This window comes from Oenanthe melanoleuca, chromosome Z (genome assembly GCF_029582105.1).
Source record: "Oenanthe melanoleuca isolate GR-GAL-2019-014 chromosome Z, OMel1.0, whole genome shotgun sequence".
Taxonomy (NCBI): Eukaryota; Metazoa; Chordata; class Aves; order Passeriformes; family Muscicapidae; genus Oenanthe; species Oenanthe melanoleuca.
Window position 1 is genome coordinate 7,051,549 of NC_079362.1, and position 23,662 is coordinate 7,075,210.

A 23,662-nucleotide genomic window follows, 5' to 3' on the forward strand; every position below is an offset into this window, starting at 1 on the left:
CAAGGCATCAAGGAGAGGGAAGAAAGGGAGGAAGAGGGGAGAGAATTCCTTGCTGTCCTGTGAGATGGTGCCCAGAGCAGATACTGGTGTGTAACTGATGAGCAGACAGACAAGGTCGGCAGCAGAGGTGCCACAAGGTGTCTTGGCTTGAAGGACAGGTGTTTGCTAAGAAAGGCAGGAGTCTCTCTTGAAATGGAGAATATAAACTCACTCTCTCCCTCCAAATTATTATTATAATTTTGAAACTAGGGGGCTCTCAGGCAAAGAGATGGGAATTAGGAATAACAGTTCTTTACTAGGAAAATTAAAATAGCAATGCAGTATTACACAGAACAATCCCAAACCCTGCCAGAGTCAGAATCCAAGCTGACACCCGTCAGTCAGTCAGGGTGTTGGCACAGTCCCATTCAATGGTGGCTGCATCCTCCTGCAGGGGCAGATGTGGTTCAGCTGCAGCAGTGCTCCTGGAGAAGGTGCAGTTTCCTCTGAAGCTCCAGGGATGATGTGCAAAGGTCTGGTTTTCCTCTGGAATCCAGTGGAAAGAAGGTGCCTTGGTGTCCCAAATGTCAGTTTTTATCTGGGTAGGAAAGGCTTGGCTCCTCCCCTGGCTGGAGCATCTCCCATGGGATGATGGAATTTTATCAGCCATGCCCTGGGACTCAGTGGCCATGAACAGGAGATATCTCCTGGAGGGAGGATGGGCTGTGGGAAGATAAAGATGATTGCCCAGCTGGTTTAAAGATGGCCCATGAGCAGATAATGTGTGCCAGGAGATCAGGGGCACTGCCCCAGCTGGGTTAACAGATGGGGACAGAATACAAACTTTTACTCACATCCTATATTGCAACCAAGGACACAAGGGCACAGGCAGAAACCAGCAGAGGGGAGGTTGTCACCAGCCCTGCGTGGCAGGAGAGGCACAGGGGGACAATGCCAGAGGCAGGACTAGGGCAGGTGCCAATCCTGAGTGACAGCCAGGAGGGGACGAGCACAGCTCAGGGAAATAAGCAGAGATGGGTGAGATGGACACGGGGCAAAAAGGAGTCTTCCCAAACAAACACAGGGCCAGAGGCTCCTCTTCCTGCTGGAGGGACCCCAGAAGGTGCCACAGGGCACAGAGTGCTGGGGTCCCACTGATGCCAGACCCCTGAGTCCCCCACTGGGAGGGGGGACACAGAGCTCAGCCCTGACCCACCCATGCCAGCTCCAAAGTCTGGAGAGATCCCCACTGGCTTCCCCAGTGTTTCTGCCTCCTGTATTTTAAATGAGGCCAGAAATGATAGGAGTAAATAAAGCAAAGCAGCACACACAGCATTTAAAATGGTTTGCAGACCACTGGGGAGCTGATTCAGCAGACCAAGAGTTAATCACAACCAGGCAAAGTTTCTCCAAAACTCTGGGTATGTTCCCTTACTGGGGGTCTCATTCTCCATAATTCATCTTTCACTTATTACCTGCATTTCCTTCAAAATTCCCAGCTTTTCTTCCCAGTGTGTCCTGGAATTGATGAGATTTTACTAATTCAGAATAATTCAGACATTATAAGAATTATTCAGGTCTCTTAAAGGACCACCAAAAAAAAACCCAATGAACCTCTAAAAATTGCAACCATTTGTTCACTTCAGAGTCTGGAAGGATAAAAGAAAAATTAGTGAGTCCCAGAGTCAAGCCCAGATCCTGCACATCTTGCACATAAAATGAGTTCCCCCTTAAACCTTCAGAACAAAGAGCAACAAAAAGAAAATATTAAACATGGCCCAGAAATGTCTTCCTAGCCAAAGGAGCAGAACCAAACTTGTTCAGGCACCACTGGAGAATGATGCTCACAAATTGCTACCAGGGATTGATGTAATTCACTAAGCAGATTTTCAGGAGAAATGAAGATTCCCTGATCACGTTAATGACATGAAGAATCTGCCTTTGGAGAGGTTTACACTGTCATTCCCCCTCTGTGGGTGACCCATTAATCTTCCCAACACCACTACAAGGTTATATGTGTAATTCTGCACCTTTCTGATTTTTCCTTGCAGGGTTTTGCAAAATTCCAGGGGCTGCATGGTGTATGGGACAGCAATCCCAAGGGACTTTTTCAGAGCATGGGTTTTACTGTAACTGTGTTTATGCAAACCATTCCAACCCTTAAAAATTCCCAGGTGGGACCAGAGGCAACAAAGGGATCAAAAGGTACAAAATAAATAATACAAAAGGGATTTAAGATTCTTTCCTGTGTTGTATGAGGAGCCAAGTCACCTTGAGCCAGCTGAAACAGGAAGAACAATAAATTATTAATAATAATTAATAAAATTAATAAGAGGATGTGGTTATTTGGGAACAGGTTTAAGGATTTCCACTCATTTTGCTGATTAGGGGCAGGATTTGTCACATCCCACACTCCATTTCTCAGGCTGTGCTTGCAGAGTGGTTGAGTGGGGGGATTTTCAAGAAGTGAAGTTAAAACTGTTCCATTCTATCAGGCTCCACATCTGGGCAGCTGTGGGTGTAACTGGAACAGAGATTTGCAGTCTCCTGAAGAGCCCTGACTGATGTTTTGTGACAGAAAACTGCAGCTGGGAGTGAAAAACCTGCTCACTGTTGATAAGACAAAATGCTGCAAATTCCTTTTCACTGGAAATACCAGCTGTAGCTTGAAGAGAAATGGGAAATCATGACCAGAGCTGAAAAACTCAGATTTGGTGGGGATTTTTTCATATGTGTGTGTGTGGTTTTGGTTTGAAGGGTTTTGATGAAGGTTAATGATGTTTGTTGGTGTTTTTTTGTTTTTGTTTTTGTTTTTTGGGGGTTTTTTTTTTGTTTTGTTTTTTTGGTTTTTTGTCTTTTTTTGTTTTGGTTTTTTGGTTTTGTTTGTTTGTTTATTTGTTTGTTTGTTTGTTTGTTGGTTGGTTGTTTTTTTTTTTAATAAGAGAAAACTAACAGAAATAATTCTGGCAGAAAAGCTGCCAGTTACTTGGAAAACTTCCTTTTCCAGCTTCCACCACAAGTGAATATTCCTTCATATTCCCAAGCAGCAGCACTTACCTACAAACAGGCCAGGAAATTATTTGCAATAACCAGATAATAATAAATAATTCAGGTATTTAGGCAGCCATGCTGAGGTACCAGAACCAAAAAAACTCACCCAGAAAAAGCACTCAGAGGCAGCTGCAAAATGTGCAGGAGCTGAAACTCTTTGTAAGGCTTTGAACATAAAGTGAGTCATGAGTAAATTTACACTTGGCTCAGGAGAAACAACTTGCAGTTTCTGATTTGTGACAAGTTATCAGCCTGAAGAAAAAAAAGTGGGGAAAAATAAAAAAAATATATATAAAATATAAATAATATATAAGAATATATTTGATATATAAAATATATATAATATATATAAATATATATTTTTATATATATAAATATATATATATTTTAATATATATATTTATATATATATATATACACATATACAAGATTAAGCACTTTCTTCTGAGTTCTTATACAAGTTTTTCCCTGTAACATCAATTTTTTTATTGATTTACTGTATTGTTATAGCAAACAAATTAAGGGGTGGCCTAGGAACTATTAAATCAGATTTCAAGTTAACACACCAGTTAAATGCCATGTCACAAGGTTTACTGGAGATGGAGAACCCCTCAGGAGGTGTTCAGCAATGGTAAAGAACAGACCCACCCTGAAAATGAGCTGCTGGGGAAAGTTCCTGAAATGGGAATTACACACAGCTTTTTGGAAACCCTTGATTTAAAAAACAAAAAAACAAAAAAACAAAAAAAAAAAAAAAAACAAAAAAAACAGAAATACCAAAGCTGCAAGAATCAGTGTTTTGAAGATGAGAGTGAAATGTCACCATTTAAAAAGCTTGGAGGGAAGAAATAAATCTGTTTCTTCTGGCTGCCTGGAACTCAGTGTTACTTGCCAGGCACAGGTTGGTGTCCCTGCCTTTACAGTGACATTGATTATTCCTTCTGCATTTTTAATTAAGCCAAAACTCCACCAATTCATCCAAACAGCAGTGCTTAATGTGCTGCCTGAAAATCCAGTTCCCTGCCAATGTAGAATTGTCAAATATTTGGGTGAGGGGAAATTATACAAAATTTTAACCACTGCAGATGAAATGTATGAGGAACAAATGTAATCATTTGTTCAATTCAGTGTTATGACAGTCTGTGAAATTTATCCTGTTTGAGTTAAAGGAAGAGAGAATCTTCCTTTTTAGCTCTGAGTGGGAGTGGATGGGACCCTGAATTTGAAACACTGAGCCTTTTTGAAAAGATGCTGTCAGGTTTTTGTTTGAGTGAACACAGACACATGGGGAAGCCTGAGGTGCTCTCATGCAGAAATGAAATTATGCATGTGGAAAAAAAAAAAGCTTGTATTTTATAAATCTGTCTGTTAGTGCCACTGTAAGTTATTTCTGCAGTACACAAATAATTTTAAATTTAATTTTCTGTTTCAGGACCAAGGGAGTGGAATGTCTCTGTTGTTCCAAAATGTGCATTTGATAGGGATTGTTTGGCTCACAGCTTTCTGGGAATGTAAGAATATACATTTTTGTGTTTTTCAGCCCTGGGTGTTTGCTTTTACACCAGGAGACTGAAACTGCAATTTTTTTTTTTTTCCCTCTGGTGCATTTTCCACCAAACTCCTTACAAATATATGGCTCATCCTTCCTTGTGATGGACAATTTATTTCCTGTCTAATTCAATTAGTGTACTCATCCTTTCTAAATCCTTCTGTCATTTGAGTAGAACTGTGATGACACAGGGGCAGAGGAAAATCCCCTGCCACTACCAGGCAGAGCTGCAACACAGAAAGTCACAGCAGAGATAAATACAATGTGTGCTCCTCTCCCCAGCAGATCCCAGTCATGCCATGGCTTAGGAAAAAAAAAAACTGATAAACTGAAATAATTTATTTTCTTGGTTTGTTGGGGGTTTTTTTGCTGGGGTTTTTTGTTTGTTTGTTTTTTATTTGTTTTTCATTTTGTTTTGGGGGTTTTTTGTTTGTTTTTTGGGGGTTTTTGTGGTTTTTTGGTTTGGTTTGGTTTGGTTTGGGTTGGGTTTTTTGTTGGGTTTTTTTGTTTTTTTTGTTTGGTTTTTTTTTGTTTTGGTTATTTTTGTGTTTGTTTTGTTGGTTTTGTTTTTTTGTTTGTTTGTTTTTTGTTTTTCTTTCATTGTTATCTGCATTCTCTTTCACTTCTGAAGTTTCCCTTGTGAGTTATCAGGCAGGAATTATTGCCTCTTGTTCAGGAGGGGCTGGGTGTGACACACACACACACACACACAAATCTTGAAATTCTGCACCAAAAAGTTTGGGCTGGCACATGCTGGGGATTTGCAGCACCTCGAGCAGATTTCACCCTGAAAACCAAGGAAAAGCAAAGGGAACATGGCTGGGTTGGAACAGCAAAAAGAGAAACATGAGCGAGGAACAGGAAAAAGAAGAATTCCCTTATTGCCAGTCTCAGAACCTCTCACAGCAATGCTGCTGATTTACCCATTTAAGCCATGCAAGGAAATGAATTTTAGGTCAGAATCATGCTTCTGCTTGCTCCCTTCATGCAACAGATAAAAGTTTGGCAGCCTTGGCAAGTCCTCAAAAGTTTGTCTATTACACCTGCTTATGTGTCAAATATTATTTTTCTTCCCCTCTGAAGTGCTTTCCTAATCCCTTAGGACTCCACATCTAGTCACCTGCACTAAAAAGCAAGATATGTGTGGACACCTCTCAGGGTGTTCAAAGACCACTGCAGCACAAACAACTACTTGATTCTGTAATCTAAAATTAAAAAAAGGCATTTGCTCACAAATGTGGCTTTGATTGATTTTCTGCCACGCTGGGGTCTCCATTATTTGTAACAAAAAAGCACCACAAGTGCTAAGGACATTGCTGTTCTTATTTTCTAGAAATCAGGGCCAGATTATGACTAATTTGGAGTTCCCAAATTTGCCTCTAACACGAGAGAAGATGAGTGGGATGGCAGCATCCCCAGAAGCAGCAGAGAAAATAACATCACAGCATCCTTTTCACTGCTGGCAGCTTCCAGCTCTCTGTGTACACATATTTTCCATCTGGCAATCTCCATTCAGGTAGAAGTCCTGAGGGAGACTGATGGGATTTGGTAGGAAAGAAATTAACCTGGAATTACAGGATATAATGCTCATAATCCATCTCCTGGCACAGGGCTGAGCTGGGGGTTGAGGCTAAGCCTTTGTGAGCAGATGTCTGGTGTTTTCCCATCAGATCCTCAGGGTAAACCTCCAGCTTAGACACAGGAAAAGCACCAGGCTGCTGCTGCCCTGCAGCATATCTCATGTGGGCAGTGCATACAAACACACCCTGAAGATTCCAGAGTAGGAAAAAGGAGTTTATGGGGGCAAAAAGGAGGGGTTGTGACCCGGGAAATAAAAGGAAAACACATCCTGAGGAAAAAACTGATGCTGCTTAGTCAGGACACAGAGCAAATATAAAATTAGGGAAAATTCTGCCTTCTGAAAAAATAAGCCAAGAGTTTGGTTTGGGGTTTTTTTAACCTTTATTTAATTTCAAAGTGTCCATTACAGATTCTCTCTTCAAGACTTGGATGAAGAGCTATGCATTTTGATATTTGCTACAGGATTCAGCCCCACAACATGAATATCCCCCACTCACAATGGAGAATTTTTTTTATCACCTTCTTTCCCAAGGCATCTTTGAGATGATTACCAGTGAATAACTGGCTAAACAATCTGCTACCTAGTTTTCCTTTCATCAGCTGGTAAAAAAAATCTGCACAGACTATGTTAGAACAGTGCCAGCAGCAGAAAACACCTCGTTCCACTGAGACAGACCAGCTGCTAAATGTAGATTTTACCAAACTGCTGGTTCCTGAGTTCATAGGACTCATTTCCACTGTTCCTCAGTGGCTCCTTCTCATCCCCCATGTCACTGTCCTTCATCTGTGCAAAATAGGCAGGGGAAGCTTTGCACTCATAGTGCCTGTCCAGAGATTTCAGGTGGATGAGCATGTGCAGGGCATAGGCCAGGACCAGCAGCAGGACCAGGGACATCACCAACCCCATCAGGATTGCTGGGGAGAAGGAGGATGCACAGTCTCTGGCGTAGGCAAAATGCCCCTCTTGAACATTAAAGCCTTGAATCTGCAGGGAGAACAAGAGGGACCACGTCAAATAAATAAAATAAATGTTTAATCTGGCAGCAAGAATTTCTGGCTTAGCACCTGCACCCTGCAAATTTGTGTCCCCCACTGATAGCTGTGGCTAATGCTCAGAGATTATCCAGGTCAGTCTTTGCCAGCTCCTCTAATCCCCTCCACTCTGCAGCCCAAAGGACTTGAGGCTGAGCTCCAAACAAAACCTTCCACGCTCACTCTTGGTGGCACAACAATGTTTAATTGCAAGCCTGGTTCCTTTCCTGTCAGCTGTGCATCTCCAGCCCCACTTGCTGAGAGTCTCCAGAGTCAGACTGCATGAATTCCAACATGACAAACCAGGAAATATCCTCAAGAGCCAGACTAGGACAAGGTTTTTCTCTACCACCAGTTCCACACGGGGGGTATGTGGCAGCAAAACTAAAAGAAGCTGCACACCCAGCTATGGAAAACACCAAGTTTCACTCGTGGCTTCTGTTTTAATATGGGTTTTAGCACTCTGGCACGCAGGGAATTGACTGTCTGCCCCACTAAATCAGCCCACAGACATTTTTCACATGGTGGCAAAAGGGGATCAGCTTTTTCCATTCCTTTCCCAGCTCCTCATGCCCTCTGATTCAAGTATCTAAATGCAAGACACTCTAGTCCTGCCTTCTTAAGCTCCCTCACTGCCACACACAGAAGAATTGGCACTTTCAGAAGATTATTAATCTCATCCTAAGATAAGGATTTAAGATGGGTCAGGGGAATTATCCAATGGCTTTAGAGGCAGGCTGGGGTCAGTATAATCAGGGCACAAGGTTACAATTCCTGTGCACCCAAAGTGAAGTGAGATGAGCCCCGTGCCTGGTGTGTGGTGGTGTTATTGCTGAGAGCTCAGCTCAGAGTAATGTAAGGACAGGAAATTAGATTCACTCACCACTAGAGGGAACACAACAGAAAGACTACAAAAAACAGCCATTAATTAGGACAGGAAGATTCTTAGCTTCTATTTTGTGCTGTACATGAAGCCTTAGGATGTTGGCTTTTATTTTTTTTATGTACTTGTAATCCTGCAGTTCTTTGGTGTGTAACTCCAAACTCCACACCCAGTGCTGCTGCTGCTCTCCCATTTTGTCAGACACAGCAATTCCTCTCCAGGCTGGGAATCAAGGACACCTCACTGCCTCAGGGCCCAGAGATGGGAACAAAAGTGAGCTGGGGGAGGAAACTTGGGGAAATGACTTCAGTACCTGGAGCTGTCATTGGGAGATTAACTCCCAAGTGGACCAAACTTATAAAAGTTGTTCAGTCTGGTGTAGCCCCTGGATGGAAGCTGAAGGTCCTCCAGTAAATATAATTGCTTTTTATCCTCTTAATGCTGCCTGCCCTCTGTTCTGGCAGCCCCAAAGCCATCCCAGGTAAGGCACGAGTGCGACCCGAGCATGGACAGTGACCACCCTCCCCTGAGCCCACCCGGGGATCCTGCAGGCTGGAGCCCACGGCAGCACCTGGAAGTCGAGGAAGGTGACCTCCCAGAGGTGGGAGAGGTCGGTGTCAGAGCTGGGCAGCAGCAGGGCCTCGTGCCTGTGCAGGCTGCTGAGGCGGTGGCAGCGCAGGGACGCGGTGGCGGGGGCGCGGATGCGCGGGGCGCGGAACGTGGCCTGCTCCGAGCGGTTGTACAGCAGCTGCAGGCCCTGCAGGCTGAACCAGCTCTGCACGGACAGCTGGTAGGAGCTGGTGGTCAGCAGCAGCCTGGGAAGGAGCAGAGGGGAGCGGGGAAAGGAGACAGAGCTGGTAAATTGGAGCGCTGGAATCCGTGAGGTGCGCTGGCGCGGCGGAACGCTGCGGTCGGTTTGTGCCAGGGTGGGCTCTTGCTCCTTCCTCAGAGTCTGGAAAGGGAGGGACAGCTTCCCACAGAGGGTGGCAGAGCCCTGGAACAGCTGCCCAGGGAGTGTCCCTGTGTGCAGCCACCCCAGCCCGGCTGGACACGCTCCTGTGTCCCTGCCTGGGCACGGGGATGGGCCAGATCATCTCCTCCAACCCCAAATATCCTGGGATCCTGTGATTTGAGGCTGTTTGCTGTGGCAGCTGAAGGAGTTTGGCTTCTCCCACAAAGCAAGAACATGAGGGGATTTTCCCTAATTACTGGGGAAATTATGAATGCAACACTGGTGCTGTGCCTCCACCTGGTGTGTGCAAAGTCACCTATCCAGAAACGCTGTTCTCTTCTACCAACAAGAAACAGACATAAAGTAGGTCACAGCCTGATGCCCAGTCTGCAGTGAATTAGCAAGGTTTGGCTAAAATCTGAGACATGGGGAGATTCTACACAAAAGAGATGACCCAAATTTTTCCACGAGTAGAAAAGTCAATGCAGAAGGAAAAAAATGAATCAAGGCAGGTGACAGACAGACATGCTGAATGGAAGTGTTTCAGTTATACAACAGTATCTCTCACATTATTTTTGCTTGAACAAATTCTCTTTAATTCCCCAAACAACTGCATAACAATGTATGCTAACATGTTTTTATCTGGTAAGGTTTTTATTATTTGAACTTACCTGATAACAAGTCCCTGTAGATTGCCAATGTCACCAAACTTCAGGGAAAGCCTAGGTCAAAAAGCAAGTAACATTCAGAAACCTCCAGAGAAAAAAGCAGCACAAAAAGATTAAGCTCAATTATACATGGAGTTTTTTGCTCAGTCTACCCTTAAAGTCCGTGGGGAAAAAACCTGAAAGGATTAAATCTTCCTCCAGTGAAAAACACTCGTTCACCTGTTAATTGGAATGAAGCCCAGACTACCCAGAAAGAATGGAAATTCACATTTAACTTCCAACACAACTCATTCCCACTACTTCCCACCTTAGCTGATAATTAGGATCAGGGTAAAACCTGCATGGAGATTCTCATTGTTCAAGGAAGACCAAAAAAAAAAAACATAGTGAAAGCGTGCAGGTTCTGAAAGGCCTCCAAAATTAAAGTTGAATAATACCAGAGAAAATAAAAACAAAAACAAACAAACGAAAAATCAACAACAACAAAAACATTTTAAACCAAACGAAAACCCAATCAAAATAAAAAACCAGCCAGCCCCACAATTTAACAGGTGATCCAGAATTCTTGGGTAACCCTGGTCCCCTAAGACAGGACACTGAACCCAGACCATCCCTTTATTACCAAGGGAAGTCAGAGCTAGTTAAGGATTAGACAAAGGCAAATGTGCCATTCAACAGAAAAAAAAAAAAAAAAAAAAAAAAAAAAAAGCATCTTGGATTATTATATCTGGTTCTCTGTGCTTTGGAACCCTTAATTTTGCCTTAGTTTATTTTCTGTTAGGTTCAAATACTTACTAACATTATTTTCAAATTGTAGGCCAGAAGAGAGGGAGGAATGTTTGTTATCACTTTTTTACTTTTGACATAAGTTTATTCTATTCTCTACCTCTGCCTGCCAAAAGAGTGATGGATTATTTCACATTCTGATGATGAATTATTCAAACTGCCTTGTTGAATATTGTGATGCTGGATTCTTTTTCAATTTCACCTTTAGCTTTCTAGTAACTTCACCAAAATTTCTGTGCTGTACAATCACAAAGGGGTAACACCTACCTTTCAGTGAAAACATATTTAGATGTACAGGTGAAATGCTGCATATGAAATAAATGAAACTGTTGTGTTTGATCGTGTTATTTTTATTGGTGTGTGTGTCATTACCTGTTTAAACTTCCTTTAAGGGGTAGAATCAGTGCTGATGTGTAATTAGCAATCTACCTCCTGATTTTTAGGCCTCCCAGAGTGAATCTGGTGTGAGCCATGAGACCAGCACACTGCACAGAGGGGAGAGAAGTACTCAGGCACTTGGCAGAGGAAATTCAAAAATACCACCTGCCTTCCTAGAGCAGCCAAGGCTCTGGAGGATTTTGGGTGCAGTGGGGTCTCCCTCACCCAGCATGAGAGGCATAAAAAGCAAAATTTTGCTGAATGCATCTCATTCTCAACTGCTAAATGCTGTTGGTCCTGAAGAAATTACTGACAGGCTGGTGTGCAGAGCTCAGGTTTTCAGACACTCTTGTGCAAACTTGAACCCACTCTGTCTCCAGCACCTCAGGGAGCACAGCCTGGGATTTGGGGTGACCGCCCTAATACAGATCTGCACCTCTGCAGCACTGCTGGTGATGCCTTAGGATGTTGGCTTTTTTTTTTTTAATGTATTTGTAACCCTGCAGTCCTTTGGTGTGTAACTCCAAACTCCACACCCAGTGCTGCTGCTGCTCTCCCATTTTGTCAGACACAACAATTCCTCTCCAGGCTGGGAATCAAGGACACCTCACTGCCTCAGGGCCCAGAGATGGGAACAACAGTGAGTTTGGGGAGAAAACCTGGGGAAATGACTTCATTACCTGCAGCTGTAATTGGGAGATCAACCCCCATTAATATTATTAATGTGCAAATGGAACAAACTTATAAAAGTGTGAAAACTCATAACCTATTGTACATTTTGGGTGCAGCCCTGGGTGGGCTAAATGTACCTGAAGATCCTTCAATAAATATAATTGGTTTTATTCTCTTTCCCCTGTCTGGCTTCTGATTTTAGGTAGTCCCAAAAAGGCATCACTGGCACACATCCCATGAAGGGATAATTAGTCATGGGCAGCACCTAAACCCCACATTCAGCCTGGGATCCCCTCTCCAGCCCCACAAGCAGCTGTGTAAAACAGCTGGAGGTGAAACAGGCCAACAGCTCCAGCCCCACGGGCACTGAGAGCAAAGCTGGCTGCCCCAAGGAGGGACCACACTGCACAATGTGTGTGTCCACAGAAGGCTGGGTGTTTAAAATACACAGCCCCTGCTGCCTGCAGGGGCAGGACTGCATCAGAAAAAAAAAACCTGGGGCTCTGCAAGTTCTCCTGATGCCTTGGAGTGGCTACCTGGAACAGAGCCCAGACAAGATTTACAGAATAAACTGGGTATTGATTAAAGGCATTTGATAGATACACCTTGGGCTGACTCTGAACACTCTGAATGGAGCTTAGAGTTATGTAATAATGCAGCACAGGATTTGAAAAACATAAAAGCTAAAATTTTAAGGCATCAGTCCCATATGCAGCTCCCAGAGTGGCTATCTGGTTATCTGGTGGCCCCAGTCCCACCATGTCTGGGGCTGCAATACAGCAATGTGAATTCTGTGTATCCCAGCAATGTGAATTCTGTGCATTCCAGCAATGTGAATTCTGTGCATCCCAGCAAAGTGAATTCTGTGTATCCCAGCAATGTGAATTCTGTGTATCCCAGCAATGTGAATTCTGTGCATCCCAGCAATGTGAATTCTGTGTATCCCAGCAATGTGAATTCTGTGTATCCCAGCAATGTGAATTCTGTGCATCCCAGCAATGTGAATTCTGTGTATCCCAGCAATGTGAATTCTGTCCCATCTGTTAACCCAGCTGGGCAGTGCCCCTGATCTCCTGGCACACATTATCTGCTCATGGGCCATCTTTAAACCAGCTGGGCAATCATCTTTATCTTCCCACAGCCCATCCTCCCTCCAGGAGATATCTCCTGTTCAAGGCCAGTGAGTCCCAGGGCATGACTGATAAAATTCCATCATCCCATGGGAGATGCTCCAGCCAGGGGAGGAGCCAAGCCTTTCCTACCCAGATAAAAACTGACATTTGGGACACCAAGGCACCTTCTTCCCACTGGATTCCAGAGGAAAACCAGACCTTTGCACATCATCCCTGGAGCTTCAGAGGAAACTGCACCTTCTCCAGGAGCACTGCTGCAGCTGAACCACATCTGCCCCTGCAGGAGGATGCAGCCACCATTGAATGGGACTGTGCCAACACCCTGACTGACTGACGGGTGTCAGCTTGGATTCTGACTCTGGCAGGGCTGGGATTGTTCTGTGTAATACTGCATTGCTATTTTAATTTTCCTAGTAAAGAACTGTTATTCCTAATTCCCATCTCTTTGCCTGAGAGCCCCTTAATTTCAAAATTATAATAATTTGGAGGGAGGGGGTTTATATTCTCCATTTCAAAGAGAAGCTCCTGCCTTTATTGGCAGACACCTGTCCTCCAAACCAGGACACAGCAGCAGAGCAGAATTCCCCTTACACGGCGCTGTCCTCGCTGCAGTTGGAGTCCCCAACATCCACGGTGGCATGGACACCGAACGTCCTCTCTGTCAGATCCAGCTGGGTGTGGTTCTCCAGCCTGATCAGGATCCTCTTGGCCCAGAAGAGGATGCAGGGGGTGCCGTTGATGGTGACGTTCAGGGGGCTGGAGTGGCTGTGGGGGAACGGCCGCCAGGCTGCCCCTTCCCACTGCCCTGCCCTGCTCCAGTTGTGGCTGGCAACCTGAGGGACCACACAAAAGATTTCCATCAGGACACGTGGTTTCAGGGGTTAAAATCCCACCAGAGGACCTGAGCCAGCCCTGGATGGAGGAAGCAGAGGGATGTTTGGCTGTATCCCTTCACAGTGATTTATTAAATTATGAGTATTGATCTAGTACCAATATCCAACTACAACACAGAAAAGACTCTGTAACAATTGAAAGTTAGAAAGTGTATGTTTAATTCAGCACCAGGCAGCTGCATGGGGTAACCCCCTAAAACACACAGCAAAGTCACAAGCAATTACAGAGTCTATTTATTAACAAAAACTTTAAATTATTACGTACTCACAATACCAGCACCTCCCATTCCCTGCTTCCTATGGTAATGTCCTAGGTTACAATGTAAAGATGTGCCCAAAAGTGTGTATTCTATCACCATCTGCTGAAATCAGGGGGGGCAGTGATCCTGATCTCTGTGGGAGATATCTCCTGCTAATGGGCCATCTTTAAACCAGCTGGGCAATCATCTTTATCTTCCCACAGCCCATCCTCCCTCCAGGAGATATCTCCTGTTCATGGCCAGTGAGTCCCAGGGCATGACTGATAAAATTCCATCATCCCACTGGGAGATGCTCCAGCCAGGGGAGGAGCCAAGCCTTTCCTACCCAGATAAAAACTGACATTTGGGACACCAGAGCAGCCTTTGCCACTGGATCCCAGAGGACAAGAGCTACCAGACCTTTCTACAGGATCACTACTTCAACAAAACCACTTCATCTGGGCTGCTACCACCACCCTAACTAGTGGGGTGTCAGGTTGTATTCTGACTCTGTCAGTGGTTTTTGGTTTTTTGTTTTTTGGTTTTTTTTTGTACTATTGCATGTATTTTTTCTCCCCTATTAAATTGTATTTCTAACTGGGAGTTTCTCACTGTTTTTGATTTCAAACCATAAGAGGTAATTAGCTTGAATGGCTATTAAGCATGCTTGGTTTGTTTTCTCAGTTGTGCCTGTGGTCTTTTTTATGGGGAGGGGTCATAAAAAATGAAATAAGGCAAGTCTTCCTCACTCTGAACTTTCAAACCCTCCCACAGATGACAATACAATCTCTGGGAGATCTCAAATTTACTCCCTTCATGACTTTTTGAGTTGGTTTTGAGATGTAAGAGATTCACAATTGTTTGTGTTTCTTTAGATCTATTTATCAGTTTCTCCTTTTCTCATTGCAAACCCAGCTGAGCAAACATAGAAAGGACAAGCAATTAGCCATATAAATTTGAGTAACTATGTCAAGTCCAGTTTCTTTCAACTAACTACTAACTCTTAATTATTTCCAGCAAGGCCTATTGATCTATCTGCTTTAATTAATTCTAGCAAATATTTCTTTTACAAAAATCCCAATTTTTTTCTAAAATTAGTGTCTCACCACCACGGGGATGGCACTTCACAGAACATCCAGCCCCAGCACAGAAGGTGCTCCCTGCAGCTGAAGACTCTCTAGGAGTCTCTCTAGACCTCTGAGAATTGCTTCAGCCACTGGAAAGGACTAAGGTTGTGCCAAGGACAGAGCCCACCCTGCTGGAAGTGCACTGGGCAGATGTCCAGGTGAGAGAAATGTCTGAGTTCACACCTGGCTGCAGGCAGCCTGGCTCACCATGGCTTTAAATCAGGGAAATGCCTGCTGCAGAATGGGGTGGATCAAGTAGGGATCCCTGCTTTTACAAAATCAGCTGGAGGACTAAAACCCAGGGACTGCAGCTCCCAGGTCATCTGCAGACACCAGAAAAATGCCACCCCTTAAAAGCCAAATTTCATAGCAAAAAGACAATTTGACTATCAAGCAGGACAGTTTGACTTAGGGCTCAGAAAGAACTAAAGAATTGAACTGCCATTCTCAGATTTCACACTCAGGTTTCCAGTCACCTGTCCCACCCAAATAGGAAAACACACACAATATATGCGTGACTGTTTGTAACATGTGACATGATTGCAAGTTCACATCAAAACAGGAAAGGTTTTCTGAATCCTAGTCATAAACAGCATCTTACCAGGTTCCAGAAGGGACACCAGTTAAGCCCCAAGGTTTTGTCTTGGTTTAAAGAGAGGTTTTCCTTGTGTGTGTTTGCGCTGTTTAGATTAGCAAGCCATAACTCTCAGCTCAGACCCTGAACGATCCCTTTGGATACTGGGCCTCACATCTGGCACAAGGATGTTTTAGGGTTAAACTTACTTAGCACTGACAGCAACAAGCTGAAAGCAAGGCAAGATCATGGTCAGGAAATGTGCTGAGTGGCTGTGAGTGTATTTACACCAATGACAAGGCTGTCTCCTCAGAAGTCCATATGAGAGAGATTTATTCAGCTTGTTACCAACATTGGAATGCATCACTTTTGATAAGCTTCTTTTTAAGGAACCCTTTTATGCTCAGTTTTTGATGAGACCTACAGCCTGGCCTCAGGAAAAAAAAACAAAAAAACAAAAAAAAACCCAACAAAACTAAAAGATTTGCTTGAGCTCTTCCTTCAGCACCAGCTGATATGAGATCAAGACTGGTCACAGCAAGCAAATCCCATTGTACAGAATATGGATATGAGGATTTTATCCTTCCAGAAGGATCCTGTGCCCAAACCCATGGCCAGCCAGCACCAGCAGCAGCACCTGAGGTGTCAGCTCAGTCCTCAGAAAAGAGAGAATATTTTACAAGTGGTGAGGCAGAACTGCATCACAACGTTTTAGCTGGTTTTGTTGGCTGTTTCTTGCAAACAAAGTAAAACAAATTTACTTTCTAAAGTAAATGTAAGTTGAAAAATCTAAATGTGCTGTGAAAAGACTTTACAGATCCAGTCCCCCAGACATTACCTGTGGAATTGCCACTTGATTGACATTAAACTTTGGCTTCACATGACCATTGTAGTGCTGACCTGCAGAAGGAGGAGTGTTATTTCACTATTATCATATTATAAACATCCATTTCTAAACACATTTATAAAATCTTGCACATTCCTATGCAAGCTATAATTATCTCTTTACAAAATGCGTATGTCAGAATTACTGATTTTGCTTCAGCAAATATTTGGCTTGCAGCAAATACACTTAATTCTGTTTTCATTTGGTTAAATAAAAAGGCTTTTTCCTTCCACATTCTCACAACATCCTGGAGTTGGACAATAAACAATTGTTTTAACAGGTAAATACTTTAATGGATATTTTGTAAGAGGTTATGTTTTAAAAAAGTGTGTGACAGAAGAGTTTCCAATGCCAAAAAAGAAGCAGCATCTGGGAATGAAATCTCCAGCCACACTAACAGAATTAGTATCCAGGGATTGAGCACACCAAAATCCTTACCATTTCTCTGGAGAGAATCTTGATCTGAAAATTCATGTGAACTAGAAGAGAGGAGAAAAATATTTATTGTGCAGCACCTGAATTTAAATTCTGCAGCAAGTTTAGTGGGGAAAGGTCCTGCTGCTGCTTCACTCCACAGAACAAAAGTAAAGCAGGTCCCTGGCTGGTGAAGGCCACAGGAACAAGGCTGTTATCCCAAATTATCCCAAAGCTGCTGTAGCCTTCCTAAAAGTGTCTCATTTTCAGAGCTCACTCAGCTGGACCAGCCCTGACAGGCACTCCCATGTCCTTACCACAGTGACAAAATGTAAATGTGACAATTGCACCACCAAATTATTGGCTTGTCTTCATTTTCTTCTGCCTTCACTCAGAGTCAGGATTAAAAACATGAAGGAGACAAATTTTTTCATGTTTGGGCTTGGTTATTTATTAAATCTTATCTAAAGTATAGAGAATTCTTCAACACTTCCAGCTGCCAGCTAAAAGTGAGCAAAATGGAGAGTGAATTCAGCTAGTTACAAGGTGTTTTAAAGTTAAACAATCCAATAGAGAGCTAACACCTATATTATTTATACTTTTGACCTAATAACCAAACTCCTGTGACCCTCAGTGCAGCCCTAACTGCTAACTAAGTCTAACCAAAAACTCCCTGAAATCATGAAGAAGGAGGAAGAAGACAGAAAGAGACAATACCCAAAACCTTCACTCTTGTCCCATACCTATTACTATATTACAAAAATGCCAAATTCAAACTTCCACCATGTGAGATCACACACTCTATTTAACCACACACCAGTGATTTTAACCCCATCACTCAAATTTGGAATCCCTCTCCAAGGCTCAGGTCAAAAGCAGAGTTCTCCTGGGGGTCAGTGTCAGAAAGCTCAAAAATCCCAGATTTCTGGGTTCCAATAGTAGAAAGGCTTCATCACTCCTCTTGTCCCATCCCATGGGATCTCAGCTTTGGGATGGGACAGATCCAGTTCCAGTGCACAAGAAGAGGAACCAAGGAGAGCTCAGCACTGGCCTCACTCCCAGGGAGGATCAGCAGCAACACCTAAAAACCAAAGCCCAAGAAACCAGGACTCACTCAGGACCAGACTCCTCTCCACAAATCCATGAACACTTCCCACATTGCAGCAGATTCCTTGGGACCTGCATCCCCCTTCAGTGGATTGATTTGCCCCTCTGATGGCCTCTGCCCCCTTCCCAAGTCCTTCCATCAGAATTCCCACTCTCCCAGAGCTCCAACCCACAGACCCTGCCCTTCCTTCCCTGCTTGTGCCCCTCAGTGCCCTCCAGACCTGCCTCACCTTTCATTACATATGGAAATACATTTCCATCATCTTCTTCCTTTGCCCCATTTCTTACCATCTTTCCAAACCACCACAGCAGAAAAAAAAATTGTGGAAATATTTACTGGCATATAAATATTAGGAATTGGAGCAGTTTTCAGTGTTTATGTGCAAATTTCACTGTAAGTTGCTGGAATTGCAAAGCCAGGGGTTGGTGCTCCTGGGGAGTGCTTGGGCAGCAGGGTGAACCCTCCCCTGGTGGGTTCTGGGCAGGGGGATCTCTGGGACCCCCTGGCACACACAGGAGTGATCCCAACCTAATCTCCATCACAGCATCCTCAAGGGCACATAAACACCCCAAGCAGCAGTGGGGCAGCCTAGAGCCCACCCTGATTGCTGCCAGGCTGAAAGGTCTTATATTCAGAAAGGTTCCACTCAATTTATCTGGCAGTTTTTCTCATTTTGCAATACAGGATGTGACCAGCAATGTGAATTCTGTCCCCATCTGTTAACCCAGCTGGGGCAGTGACCCTGATCTCCTGGCACACATTATCTGCTCATGGGCCATCTTTAAACCAGCTGGGCAATCATCTTTATCTTCCCACAGCCCATCCTCCCTCCAGGAGATATCTCCTGTTCATGGCCACTGAGTCCCAGGGCATGACTGATAAAATTCCATCATCCCATGGGAGATGCTCCAGCCAGGGCAGGAGCCAAGCCTTTCCTACCCAGATAAAAACTGAGATTTGGGACAGCAAGGAACCTTCTTTCCACTGGATTCCAGAGGAAAACCAGACCTTTGCACATCATCCCTGGAGCTTCAGAGGAAACTGCACCTTCTCCAGGAGCACTGCTCCAGCTGAACCACATCTGCCCCTGCAGGAGGATGCAGCCACCATTGAATGGGACTGTGCCAACACCCTGACTGACTGACGGGTGTCAGCTTGGATTCTGACTCTGGCAGGGGTTTTTCTTTCATACTATTGCATGTATTTTATTTTTTTTTTCCTATTAAATTTTACTTCTGACTTGGAGTCTCTCACTGGTTTTGCTTTCAAAACCCTTACATAGTTTTATGCACATATGGAGAAGCCAGCTTTGTCCTCAACTGCAGCTCTGAAAACCCAGTGGCTTCAAGAAATACTTTCAGAGTAGGTCCTCTGCTTTCTCCCACTGATTTTTGGGTTAGTGCTGGCCTGGGGTCTCCAAGGGGCCTTGAAGATGCTCATGCCAACAGCAAACATCCTTCAGGGATGGGTGGAAATATTCAGATTTTGACACACAGGAAACAAAAGGTGTGGCTACAGTGGACCAAAACCTCTTTTCTTGCTTAAACAAAACCCTCTCTGGGGCTGTTTCACAGGTAGGAATATGGATCTATAATGTGATGCAGCTTTTTTAATCTTATCCAGTCTTTCTTCATGACAGACTTTGCCTTCAGGCTGAAAAAGGCAAAATTTTTTCCTGATGACAGCTACAAAACCAGGGCATGCCAAAAATGAATGTACATTATTTAGATATTCTGACTTTAGTTATACTTAGTTGCAGCTATATATACATCTATCTAGTTATGCTTGGTTATACTGTGAGCTCTTCTCCATGTGCATAATTAAACACTATCTGCATATATGCATAATTAAGCCATTTACTCCAGCTTGGGTATCACCACACTGTGGTACCTGCCCTAAAACACTGGGAGGCTGGATGAAGAATGGTGCAAAATTGTGCAATTCATCCCATTCCCTGACAGCATTCTATGCTGTTTATGGAAGAGGAAAGGTTAATTCTGTTTTTGTGACTGCCCATTGAGGAAAACGAGTCCTGGCTCCCCCACACCCCATGCAGGCACAGACACTGTGGAAGAGATGTCACATCTCTGCTTTCAGCCTGAAGAGGCTCACACAGAGGAGAATGTGCACAGCTGGTGAAATATTCATGTTTTCATGAGGAATGCAGAGCAGAGAGTGACCTGGGAGCCACCACAAACACTCAGCCCCACAGCCAGGCCCTCCTGCTAATTACTGTGTTAATTAGCAGTGCTGGCTGCAGAAAGCATCAGGAGGGGAAACCCACCACCCTGTGGCACGGTGGGTGCTGGTGCTGCCAGCTCTGTCACCTGCTCTGGCACTCTGAGGTGTCACCAGGGTGTGATCCATGGCAGGAACTGTGGCTGCCAAAACAGAAGCTTTTCCACCCAAAAAGGAGAGCTGGGGAATCCACAGCGCCCTGTCGTCCCGTGGAAACAAAAATATTGAGAGCGAGAAAAGGGAAAACAGCTACATGCTAAAATATATTTCCCTATTGATTATAAAAATGGTAATTGCATATATAAGAGAAAATAAACTAGCCAGCACTGGAGCATTCTCCACAGCAAGCAGCTTCTAGCACATTGAGTTAGAGACCCTTTTATCAGCCCCTCTTAGCCTGAAATTTCAAATTCATTTGATCACAAGTGGTGCTCTTGGTAAACAGCTCTCCCAGAGGCACATATGTAGTATGTTGAATTTACCACACCAAGCATGTTAGGGACCCACCTGAAATTGGATTAGCCCTAATACAAAGCACTGGAATGACTAATCACAGTGTAAAACCCAATTAAATAGGATTATAAGTATAAAGACGTGTATATTTCCTCTTATCTGATGACATTATCCATCTACATATGATAACTGAGTGTGGCTTGTTTGTCTGCAAAAGTTGATAAATGTTCCAGCTCTTGAGGACTTCAATGTAAACAGAATTTTCTGCACCCAAATAGCCCCATGGATAATCCTGGCACTCAGCAGGGGGAGTGTGGGGGCCACAGGCAGTTTTCATGCCAATTCCACATTTCTGCTCTTCACATCCCTGCGCTGATAAACTGCACCAGACGGGAAAATGCACTCCACATCTACAGAAACTTCTGTATTTCCATCAGGTCAGGCTCATCTCCCTAAGAATGATCATCTCCAGCTGCAGAATTCCTCACTGGCTGAACTGGTTACAGCTAAATTATGAGATGTCCAACTGGAAAACAACATGTGGCCCCTCAGATGCACTAAAATTGAAATTATGAAAGGTGAGGAGCACCTGGGAGCAATGCACTGCTTGCAGTCCTAGGGACACTCAGCATAAGGAATTTCAGTGCAGTTGTTAATGTTATAAATGTGCAAGTTTGGAAAGACCAGATTCAAGAAAGAGCTGGCTCCTTCTAAGAAACATCCTGACAAAAAACATCACTGACTTTTAAACACCTCTTTGTAAGTTCTATCAATAAGAAATATCTACAAACCCCACAGCTCTTCTGGTTTTTTAACCAGACACAGGGAGACAGATTTTTTTTGACACAGGGAGTCAGATTTCCATAAATATTTTACAAAGCACTGATTACTGGGGCTGATTTGTAATTTAATGAATGTCCAACAAGGTCTGGATCAGAGCAACGTGATACTCAAGCACCCAATTTTAATACAAAAAGAGAAACTGAGCTCATAGAAAATTAACACTGTGCAGGCACAATCCCACACCCAATGAAGCAAAATTCTCAAGTGATTCACTGGCATCAAGATCAGGACTTCATCTGTTAAAATTTATTGCATTACAGTTCAGGTTATGCTCCACTGCTTGCTCTCTGTCAGATTTTGGTCTGTTTGCTTAAAAATAAAATAAAAAAGTGGAATTGTACTAAGAAGAGCAGTAAGAAATCTGAGAACTGGCAGAGGAGAGCAGCAAGTGAGCTATTTAATGAAAATATATTGTAGTATTTATCAGTATCTGGCTACCAGATCTCTTAATACAAGCTTAAGCAAATCACCACATGTCCTTCTTGCCTCAAATGCACAGATTTTGCTGACAGCTGCGACCTCCATCAGCATGTTTGTTCTGGTGTTTTTGGTGACTTTGGGCATCATTCAACCCGTACAGCTCAGGCTGTTTTCACTTTCCTAGTGCTTGGCTCCACAAAGTCCCCTCTTCCCCCTGCTATGATCTGGGCTCACTGTTTGTGTCTCATTAGAGGGTGAAACAGCACTACTAATAATAAACCCAAATCTCCAGTAATTTTCTAAGTTTAATACTCACTTGCAATATTGAATTCACGCTTCAAATACTCGGCACAAGCAGAGTATTTCCGTGCCTGTGTTTCCTGGAGGAGTTTTCACACCCTTGTTTTCATACTATTTATAACTCCCTTTTCCCAGGGATCGGGGAAACTCGGTGTGGGGAGTCATTAAAATGTAATGAGGCGGAGGGCGGATGCATAGAAAAAAAAAAATATTTTAAACAGCGCTCGCAAAATTCTTTCAAAGTCCCAGCTCAAACGCACCGCCTGCCTCAAAATAATTAATTTGTGCATTAGCGCGGGGTGTTTTCAAAGCTGGGAAGGCCAGCACAGCGCTCCGAGGGACAGCAGCGCTCGCCCGCTCCGCTCCGCGCCCGGTACCGACCTGTCCGACCCGCTCCTCCCGGGGCTCCGCTCCTCGGAACCGCCCGGCCCGGCGCAGCACAGCAGCAGCAGCAGCCGCAGGGTCACCTTCCCGTCCATGGGGCGGCCAGGAGCCCGGCGGGGTCCGAAACATCAGCGAGGAGACCGCGGAACATCAGCGGGCAGCGCCAGCGGGGCGGGACGGAGCGGGGCGGGCGGGGCTGCGGCTGCATCCCGGAGGAATCCGTGATCTATCCGTGTTCTATCCGTGCTCCATCCGAGTTCTATCCCGGTTCAACCCCGGCCAAATCCCCAGCTCCATCCCTGTTCCCATCCCAGCTCCATCCCGGAGGAATCCGTGATCTATCCGTGTTCTACCCGTGCTCCATCCGAGTTCTATCCCGGTTCAATCCCGGCCAAATCCCCAGCCCCATCCCTGTTCCATCCCAGCTCCATCCCAGCCCCATCCCGGCTCCATCCCTGCTCCATTCCAGCTCCATTCCAGCTCCATCCCAGCCCCATCCCAGCCCCATCCCAGCTCCATCCCAGCTCCATTCCAGCTCCATCCCAGCCCCATCCCAGCTCCATCCCATCTCCATCCCAGCTCCATCCCAGCTCCATCCCATCTCCATCCCAGCCCCATCCCAGCTCCATCCCATCTCCATCCCAGCTCCATCCCAGCTCCATCCCAGCTCCATCCCTGCTCCATCCCCAGCTCCATCCCAGCTCCATCCCAGCTCCATCCCAGCTCCATCCCCATCTCCATCCCAGCTCCATCCCAGCTCCATCCCATCTCCATCCCAGCCCCATCCCAGCTCCATCCCAGCTCCATCCCAGCCCCATCCCACTCCATCCCGGCTCCATCCCAGCCCATCCCAGCTCCATCCCTGCTCCATCCCTGCTCCATCCCTGTTCCATCCCAGCTCCATCCCAGCTCCATCCCAGCTCCATCCCTGCTCCATCCCTGCTCCATCCCAGCTCCATCCCAGCACATCCCAGCTCCATCCCAGCTCCATCCCTGTTCCATCCCAGCTCCATCCCAGCTCCATCCCAGCTCCATCCCAGCTCCATCCCTGCTCCATCCCAGCTCCATCCCTGCTCCATCCCAGCTCCATCCCTGCTCCATCCCTGCTCCATCCCTGCT

General features: G+C 44.8%; 1 protein-coding gene across 2 annotated transcripts; it reads right to left on the reverse strand.

The window, feature by feature from the left end:
• Positions 1-6,525: 6,525 nt before the first annotated feature.
• On the reverse strand, positions 6,526-22,691 carry LOC130265204 (V-type proton ATPase subunit S1-like protein). Of its 2 annotated transcripts, none has more exons than XM_056514099.1 (7): positions 22,541-22,691; positions 16,822-16,862; positions 16,336-16,397; positions 13,256-13,497; positions 9,699-9,749; positions 8,647-8,890; positions 6,526-7,145 (listed from the first exon to the last, which is right to left on the reverse strand). In XM_056514099.1, exons 1-7 carry the CDS (start codon positions 22,636-22,638, stop codon positions 6,843-6,845), a joined length of 1,041 nt encoding a protein of 346 aa, XP_056370074.1. In that variant the 5' UTR covers positions 22,639-22,691; the 3' UTR covers positions 6,526-6,842. The 2 variants fall into 2 exon arrangements, with proteins under 2 accessions (XP_056370074.1, XP_056370075.1); XM_056514100.1 differs by having other exon boundaries at positions 22,550-22,638.
• Between the last annotated feature and the right edge of the window lie 971 nt (positions 22,692-23,662).

Excerpts from the sequence above, each read along its gene's own strand:
- LOC130265204 (XM_056514099.1), bottom strand. The coding sequence starts at position 22,638 with ATGGACGGGAAGGTGACCCTGCGGCTGCTGCTGCTGCTGTGCTGCGCC. Across the intron at positions 16,863-22,540 it reads GGGAGGAGCGGGTCGGACAG|TTCACATGAATTTTCAGATC; the intron begins GTCGGTACCGGG and ends CCTCTCTTCTAG. Across the intron at positions 8,891-9,698 it reads CTACAGGGACTTGTTATCAG|GCTGCTGCTGACCACCAGCT; the intron begins GTAAGTTCAAAT and ends GCTCCTTCCCAG.